This window comes from Xenopus laevis, chromosome 9_10L (assembly GCF_017654675.1).
Source record: "Xenopus laevis strain J_2021 chromosome 9_10L, Xenopus_laevis_v10.1, whole genome shotgun sequence".
Taxonomy (NCBI): Eukaryota; Metazoa; Chordata; class Amphibia; order Anura; family Pipidae; genus Xenopus; species Xenopus laevis.
In genome coordinates, this window is record NC_054387.1 from 59,410,780 (window position 1) to 59,420,234 (window position 9,455).

General features: G+C 38.9%; 1 protein-coding gene across 3 annotated transcripts in view; it reads right to left on the reverse strand.

Annotated features, from left to right (window-relative positions):
* map3k2.L (mitogen-activated protein kinase kinase kinase 2 L homeolog) overlaps nt 1-9,455 on the reverse strand; it is a 28,742-nt gene extending 19,287 nt beyond the window's left edge. For 2 of the 3 annotated variants that reach the window (XM_018235654.2, XM_018235652.2), the window contains exons 1-2: nt 9,106-9,455; nt 3,041-3,111 (exon numbers count right to left, since the gene is read on the reverse strand). In XM_018235654.2, coding sequence (XP_018091143.1) covers nt 3,041-3,071 — 31 coding nt within the window. In that variant the 5' untranslated portion in view covers nt 3,072-3,111; nt 9,106-9,455. Of the gene's footprint in view, nt 1-3,040; nt 3,112-9,105 lie in introns of those variants that run through there. The other variant, XM_041575878.1, reaches the window with a different exon arrangement.

The following is a 9,455-nucleotide window of genomic DNA, read 5'->3' on the forward strand; positions in this document are numbered from 1 at the left end:
CCTCAGAATTCCATGTGTATCACATGCTATCGACACTATCTAATGTGCATCAATAAAGAACATGTGTGTGCAAAAAGCGCTGGAACATACACTAAAAACCTGTCAATCTGTCAAGAGTGTAAAAAATGTGGACTAAGTGTTCAAAACTTATAGTGATTATTAAGATTGAATTATAAATACATGAATCTGTGAGTCTATGAGTTAATCATCCTCATCCATTAAATGTAATGAATAATTAAATATTTTATATTTAAGGGATGAGGATGATCAACTCATAGAGCAGCGAATGGCAGAGAGACGCTACACTACACGAGGGTGAGCTTCGCTTATCTTGCTACACATCCTTAATTTGTGTTTTATAAAACAAACACGCATGGTGGACCTTCTGTTAGCTTCACAAATCCTGAGATCACATGGAATACCCATGAAAGTTGTTTACCATTAAAAATGTATGTAGTAGCCAACACAATCCCTAAAAACACATAACCATATGTGTATTGTAGCATCCTGCCATTCATGTAGGACGTATAAGCAGTTTGGTTAGTAATATAAATCCACTGTTACCATGTTTTAATATCCAGCCCCGTGAGATCATTCTCAGGTATTTGATGTGCACTGCATACTTGACTAATCTTTTACACCAAGAATAGATTTGGATATTGCTCATATAGTGCATTATACTGCCCACCAGGTGAGGCTGAGCTGTTCTCTGCTAGCTAGATATTATACTAACCATGAATTAACATTTACTGTAATAAAGGGTTTCTACAGCCCTGCAGAAGGATTATATATCAGTGCTGGCATGAAGTTGTTTTGAAGTAGAAAGACTAAATATTTGCTTTGATTACCTCATCCCTTGTTTCCCATTGGCGGAGCGACAAGAATGCCAGGCTGCTCTGACAGTACAATGGGCAAACAGGTCAGACATGACATCATGTATTTATAGAACTAAATGTGAGCTTTATTTCTCTTGTTTAAACTATACTTGCCTGCAAGGTCTCATGCTGTGCCTTCAATATCTATTCCCATGGGCTGCCCTGTGCCTAAGGCTGACACCTGGATGGTATTTTACCAGTCTGGCTGGCAAAGGTTATGCTTGATGCCAATGTTATTAAAGAAAAAACTTAAAACGATAGGAAGGCAACCGTACCTGCCAGTGTAGAGATGTTTGCCTCTTACAGTTGAGTACATCTAAGAAATGGTTAGTATGCTGCACATGGAAGTGATCTAAGCAACTAATAACCCTGCCAGTAGAAAGCAGACCTGAATGATAATGGACACAGTAAAACGGATATGTTTTTAACCATATCCCTTGGTGAAAAGTCTGACTGCAACTTAACAGAAATGCAATCGTGACACTGATGACTGTTTTTCTAATTGTAAAAACTGGAGCAGGGTTAAACTAGAGGACTGGACTGGGGTGTAAAAGGGCTGTGATACAAACTGGCAACTTGAGTGTCAAAGCCACAAATCAGCCAATGACTCAAATACAACTTTTGCAGTTATCACAAAAAATATAATAAACAGTTAAGGCTGCTTCAGACGACGATGATTTTGGCAAAATGTTTTGTTTGGCTGTCAGGCATGCTTTGATGCAGAGCCTTTTTGTGCAGACACAGGTGCCAGTAGGGGCTGGCAGATCAGATCATTCTCACCCTGCAGCCTTTCAGCCAAAAGCCATGCCATGACTGATGCACTGTAACAGAATACTTTTAAAAGATAGTTGGGATAGTCTCAGCCATAAAGCAGGGCAGGACTGCAGCTTACAATGGGTATCAGATAGGATCTGTGTCACTGTGACAGACTGCTCTGTTATACAGATAGCTAGAATCTCAGCCATAAAGCAGGGCAGGACTGCTGCTTACAATGGGTATCAGATAGGATGTGTGTCACTGTGACATAATGCTGTTATACAGATAGCTATACTCTCAGCCATAAAATAAAACAGGACAGGACTGCTGCTTACAATGGGTATCAGATAGGATAGGTGTCACTGTGACAGAATGCTCTGTTATACAGATAGCGAAAATCTCAGCCATAAAGCAGGGATGACTGCTGCTTACAATGGGTATCAGATAGGATCTGTGCCACTGTGACAGAATGATCTGTTATACAGATAACTATACTCTCAGCCATAAAGCAGGGCAGGACTGTTGCTTACAATGGGTATCAGATAGGATCTGTGTCACTGTGACAGAATGCTCTGTTATACAGATAGCTAAAATCTCAGCCATAAAGCAGGGAAGGACTGCTGCTTTCAATGGGTATCAGATAGGATCTGTGTCACTGTGTGAGAATGCTCTGTTATACATATAGAATATCGCAAATAAGGCTAGTGACACACAGGGGATGAAATTAGCCTGCTGAAATAAGCAGGGCGATTTCAGCCCCTACGGGGGGTAGTAGCCTCCTTTTCCTTTCTCATCCTGAATCTTTGTGTCAGCTCCAGCACAAACACATTCAGTGATTTTGGCATACAACACATTCGGCTGATTTCGGAATTTCCTCCAATTTTTAAAGCAATTTCTACCAGGGAAAAAAAAACTGAAAACCTCTAAAAGTCTGTATTACAGAAAATGCTACAATTTGATAGGACAGCTATCATTGACAGGTACACTTTGTGGATGAATTGATCCTTGGTTGTTCAGTGGGTTCAACTTCAGAGTAAGGCACCACCAGGCCTTCCAAATTTTCACAAATAGTAGACAGCACTCTGGAGAACCAGTTTCCGTAGTAAAAAGTTACTTTATTTAGATACACAACATGTTTCGGTACAGCTATCATTGACTTCTATATGACCTCAGCAGCTTTTAGATGGCTTACCTTTGTTTTTCATTTTTGTGGTTTTAACATTTATTAAATCACATTTTTTTTGTGGTTTAGACTAATCAGAAAAAAAACATGAATATACATGAAAACATGAAAATACAATTCGGTAAAACAAACATTATTAAATTGGGTCCCTAAAAGTTTTAAGTCCTGAATGTCTTCTAGGACTTAAAATAACTACAAAAACTCTTGGAAAAAGCATAATTCTTACCCATGATGGGATCCAGAATGTTGCTGTGCATTCAGGGAGAAAATCCTCCCATGGGAATGGCTCAATTTTCCCTGCAAAAAAGGAAAACATGATCAGAACATATTTAAAACTTTAAGATTTGGATACTCTGAAAGAAAAAGAATATGAAGAATAAGTTCGAGGGACAGAGATATTTACCCGATGTTCACATTCTTCTATTGTGCAGCACTGTGAAACATATTTTCACTTTATAAATACATATTAAATGGAATGTCAACCCAAAAAATTATTTTTTGCCTAAACAAAAATAAAACAATTCTAAGTAACTTTGCAATATAGAATCATTACAAATGTTTTATAGGTGTTAAGTATTTATATATGGGTTGTTATTGAAAGCAGTGTTTGCTAGTGGTTTCAGATTGTTCACTAGAAATAAAGGCTTTTCCCAATTATTTTGTATTTTAGATTTTATTTTTCTAATATCGAACTGTAAAGTTTAATTTTTCACCTTCTGAAGCAGTTCTGAGGGGGGGCGCCGACTCTTTAGCTGTTTTAAATTGATACATTTAGTTGATACATTTGTTATCATTGTCCCTGCTGAGCAGAATCGCTGAGCTTCATTAAAGGCAGAATTGATACAATAGTTGCTAATATTGCACAGATGCTGCTGAGAAATGTATCAACTAATTGTAGCAATTAAATTTAGCAAATTGTAATAGTTCAGAATTTTCCAGGATCACTGAGCTGCCAGACTGAATTACCAGGGACAGGAACACTAAACTTTAACCTTACATTTTGGGAAAACATTATACAATAAAAGTTGGAAAGCAATTGAAAAAAGTCTTTGTTTGTGGTGAACAATCTGAAAACAACTGAACTGAAACAAGTGTGTGGAAGGTGAACAATCCCTTTAAATCAAGGCAATTATTTTTACAAATAACTTTAAAAGCACTGAATATTTTTAGGGATGCACCGAATACACTTTTTTGCATCCCTAAATATTTTTAATGCATGGATAATGGAGTTGCTTAGAATCATGTTTTCTTTTGCAATTTTTTATTTTAGGGTTGACTTGCCCTTTAATAACTTAGAAGAAAGAAAATCCCTATTTTACTCCCTAATACACACAATCTTTTAGCCTTCAGTACCTACAAATAGTAACGACCTTGGGCTTTATAGGATTTTCATCATATAATTATTTTTTTATGTAACAATTAAGTGCCTTGCCATGAGTGCTTCTCAAGGGTAGATTACCTGGTACTAGAACAGCAGAACTTTCTTGCTAAATAAATATATTTATCTGATGAAACTTTTGCATTTTTGTATTATGAACTTAGTGATGTGGTCAATCCCTTCCCAGGAATGCGCAAGGTATTTATGAACACTGATGAGTGCATTGCCCCTTATGGAAAACACAAGCAGGCACAGAACAAACAGTTGGTAGAATCAAGAGGTCATCAGGCTATATGAAAATCAGTTTGAAAAAGGAAACTCTAGAGTAACTGGTTCTTATATTTGCAATTATTTAGGCTAAATTTGGTGTGCTTATATTACCCCCTAACTGTACCCTTTAAAGGGGTGGTTCACCTTAAAAGGGGTTGTTAACCTTTAAATTAACTTTTAGTATGATGTAGACAGAGAGTGATATTCTAAGGGAATTTGCAATTGGTTTTCGTTTTTTAATATGTGTTGTATTTGGAGTTATTTAGTTTTTTATTCAGCGACTCTCCAGTTTGCAATTTCAGCCATCTGTTTGCTAGGGGCCAAACTACCCTAGTAGCCATGCATTGATTTGAACAAGAGACTGGAATATGAATAGGAGAGGCCTGAATAGAAAGAGAAGTAATAAAAAGTAGGAACAATAATAAATTTGTAGCCTTACAGAGCATTTGTTTTTAGATGGGGTCAGTGACCCCTCATTTGAAAGCTGGAAAGATTCAGAAGAAGAAGGCAAATAATTCAAAAACAATAAAAAAAGAATTTGAAAATTTGCATATTATTGGCCATTCTATAAGATACTAAAAGTTAATTTGAAGGTGAACAACCCCTTTAAGGTAACTTTTAGTATGTTATAAATTGACCAATTCTAAGCAACTTTTCAATTGGTTTTCATTATTTATTTGTATACTTTAATAGTTATTTTATAGTTAAAGCTCTTTGAAGCTTTCAAATGGGTGTAGCTGACCCCTTCTAAAAAGCAAATGCTGTGTAAGGCAACAAATTTATTGTTATTGTAATTTTTATTGCTCACCTTTCTATTCAGGCCCAATCCTATTCATTTTCCATTTTTATTCAAATCAATGTATGGTTGCTATGGTAATTTGGACCCTAGCTACCAGATTGCCTAAAACGCAAAATTGAAGAGCTGCTGAATAAAAAGCTAAATAACTAAAAAACCTTAAGGGCAGAGACACACGGTCAGATTCGGGGAGATTAGTTGCCCGGCCACAAATCTCCTCTTCTTCGGGACGACTTATCTCCCCGAAACAGTCTTCCCGTCGGATAGAATGAGAATCGCCAGCGGGATGGCAATCAGAGCACCTCGTTTTCCTAAGTCGCAAGAAGTTTCCTCGTGAGGCAACTTCAAGCGAAACCCCTTTAAAGTTTGTTACCTGTAGATCCTTCCAGTGGACACAAGGAAATCTGAAAAGGAGGTTCCACTTTATGGTGCAATACCAAATTGCATCAGTGAGAGCTGCAAATTCTCTGGTAGATACATTAGATTAGTTTCAAAAAAGGGTTGTGCAACAGGCAAGTGATTAGAGCTCTGCTGGTTCTTATTCCGATCAATGGGCTAACGTACAGGGTTCTGCTGGTTCTTTTTACAGTAGATAAATGTAAAATTCAACCCCCTAAATATACACTATAAATTGTAAGCTCTGTAGTGCAGGGATCTCTTTGTCTGTTGCATTGGTTAATATGTTTATGTATTTATGTATGCATGCATACATTTCTACAGCACTGCAGAATATAGTAGGGTTTCATAAAGAAAAGTTAATAATAAATTGTTCTTAATCAATACACTGGGCAACTAAAGATTGATCGTTAATTGTTATTACAGACACTGAGCAAACTGTAGAGTGCTTCAACGCTTCTTATTTTGTAACTGTATCACAAACATTTATATTTCTAACCAATTCAACGACTAAAACAATCCACCAATTATATCTCTGGTGTGCCAAAATGTTTTTAGGACACAGCCTGCAGCTTGCTTCACTATATACTCCCAAATGTTATAAAGTAACACTATGGAAACAGTTCTAAGGTATGGAAAGCTATAATAGAAGTAGTAAAGTTTGCACCATCTAGTAACCAATAGCAACCAATCAGATGCTTGCTTTTATACAATTGTTCAGCAAATTCTACTCTCCTACTGCGTGTTATAGGTTTCTAGACTTGAGGAAAGCTTTCTGCCATTTATAATGTTAACCATAATTCAAAAGCCTAATTTTAGGAACCCTGTTCTAAGATAAATGTACATTGCTACTGACCAGATGTTCTTGACTACAACATCCAGCATCCCGCTGGCAAAACTTAAATTCATATGACTTGTCTTTCTCTTCTTAAAAATTCCTTAAAAAGAGGAAGATGCACTTTGCTGTATGAAAAAAGGGGACCTTTCATCACCGAGTACAATTACATAGATTGCAAAGCTGTTGACATAATTAACCCTCTCACTGCAGAACACCACCAGTATGTAAACACAACAAATGGTATTAAAGGAACAGAAACACCAAAAAAATTAAAGTATTTCCCTGCACTGGTAAATCTGATCTGTTTGCTTCAGAAATACTACTATAATTCAAACAAACTGCTGTGTAGCAATGGCGTAAATTGAAAAAAGGCTATATGGCACAGGTTAAATAGTGGATAACAGATAACACAATTTTGTTCTACAGAGCTTATCTGCTATCTGCTGTGTAACCTGAGCCTTTTCTCGTTTGAATACATTGCTACACAGCAGCTTATTTATACAAACAATAGTAGTGTTTCTGAAGCAAAAACATCAGTTTTACCAGTGCAGGGCAACTATGCATTATATATGTATTACTTTAAAACACTTATTTTTTGATGTTATTGTTTCTTTAAATGAGAGGTTTTCCACCACCACTACCTGAACTTTAAATTGGTAACATAATAAATTAGGTTGAAGAAAAGACACACGTCCATCAAGTTCAACTTTTAGTATGTTACTGAACTTACACTTATTAAATTTGCATCTGGTCTTCTTCATTTTTTTTTTTTTACAATTATTTCCTGATTCTTTTCAGCTTTAAAATCAGGGTCACTGAATCCAGCAGCAGAAATACAATTGCCCTGTAAGGCTACAATTTAATGTAAGTACATTACTTATCTTTTTTTTCAGATCCTATCTTATTCAAACCACTGCCTGGTTGCAAGGGTAAACTGGACCGCTGTCGGCATCATTGATCAGCTGGCGACCAACTTCGCAGCACAAGGGAACATTCCCAGGCTGATTTTAGCATTTCCATGAAGAGCAGTGACCAAAACAATTGTTCTTCCCAATCCACAGCTGTTTGGCCCTGTACAGGCACTGACTAGAGCAGCTGGAAAATCTGGTTGCCTAAAAACCACTTGAGCCAGTTTAGTGACTTACAGCAAAGATTGGATCTACCTGATCTATTCTAAAACACAATTTTGTCATATCCACCAATCTGCACTTTTTGCCTCTTTACTCCAACCAAAACAAGCAGCTAATTTACACCACCCTGCAGACTGTATTGCATGATTTGCTGGATCAGCTCCCAGACGTCCTCCACACCGCACAGAATGGGGTGAAACGTCCTTCCCGAATATAAACAGGCAACTGGTCCCATCCCCAGTCAATCTACCTTAGTCTTAAGGTAGTCATACATGAGCGGATCTTTCCCCGAAATGCCCACCGAAGTGAGGGCAATATCGGGCTAACTGATCGTTCGGCTCTAGGGCCAAATAATGACTGCATCAACTGATGCGGTCATAGGTTGCAGGCAAAATAAAACCTGCCCAATCGATATGCAGACATTTTTCCAGATATCGGTAGGGGAGGCCTGTAGGAACGCCCCGTACATGGCAGATAAACTGCTGAACAGATCTAAAGGACCTGAATCCGCATCTTAAATCTGCCCGTGTATGGCCACCTTTAGGGCTAAGCTACATAAAGTATCTTGCAACTACACACTGTATCACAAGATCTTGTAGGATGCTAGAAAATCTGATGAGACTATAAAATCTGCCAGTCAATGTAATTCAGTGAGAAAGAAAAGTTAAAATGTCCCCTTGCAGCAGTTGTGTTGTACTGGAAAGAAACACTCTCGTGGGATTTCCAGATCAGATTTTAATATTAGTCCTGTGCATCTGGGTCCCACTTGTAGGACGAGATCTGTCAGTAACCAGGCACCCAAAAAACATAACATTGAGAATGAAATGCCTTTAGAATAATCCACATAGGCCACATTAACTGCAGCCCCAAAGTCCAATCTCCAACTAAACATCCTGTAAAGTGAGCTTCCGAATACACAATCATTCCTTATTCTCACTGGTTTTAATGTTTAATCTGCAAATGTAATTGTGATTTACAGTATCTATTTCTGCACTGCTGGCTCTGACTCCTGAAGCAATTTAGCAGAAGACAGTCGATTAATAGCCCTCCCCCAAAACATCCCCCTCAACAGCACCCCAGACATTGCTCCTTTGAAGCAAACAACCCTCCCAAGCCACAATACATAATTTCAGACCCCTAAAATGCACATCCCACCCCAAACATTTATTCCCCCCCCCAATAAAACTCTACCTACACTATCAAACAATTGCTGTCCAATGTATCTGTATTGTCACAACCAAACAGTTACCTTCGGAAATGGTTCTCCTCACCCCTCCCCCTCCAGTAAAATTCCTGCCCAAATAACTGTCCCCCAAGCCCAATAAAACAATACTGAAGCTGTAAATAATCCACTGTTGCGCCCCATAAATCTCTCCCATACCCTCTCAGTTTCCTCTCCCCGCCATGACACTTACCCACAAGTCCTGCAGCCCCTCACACAACCCCATTATCCTGCTCCCCCAACATAAAGCGTGGCCCATACCTGTCAGTGAAGCGGGACGCACTTCCCCAAAACACTTGCAGCTCTGACTCCAGACACCCCCTTCCCCCGCCCCCAGCCTGTTCCTCCCGGGGGGCGGGGGTCACAGGCCCGGGGGCAGCGGCGGTGTTACCCCAAACTGGGCTCGCTCTTCACAAAATGGCGGCCATCCCGGAACCCTTGGAACTCGCACACTCTCCGTTGCTGCTCCGCTTACAAACACGCAGCTCGAATCCGTGGCGTAAACCGAATAAGCAAGGAGCGACAGAACGGAACCGAGTATGTGAACCTGGGACTGCGAGACAGGGCCGAGCGCGCGCACGTCAGAGGGGGCGGGGCTAGCGCCAGGTAGA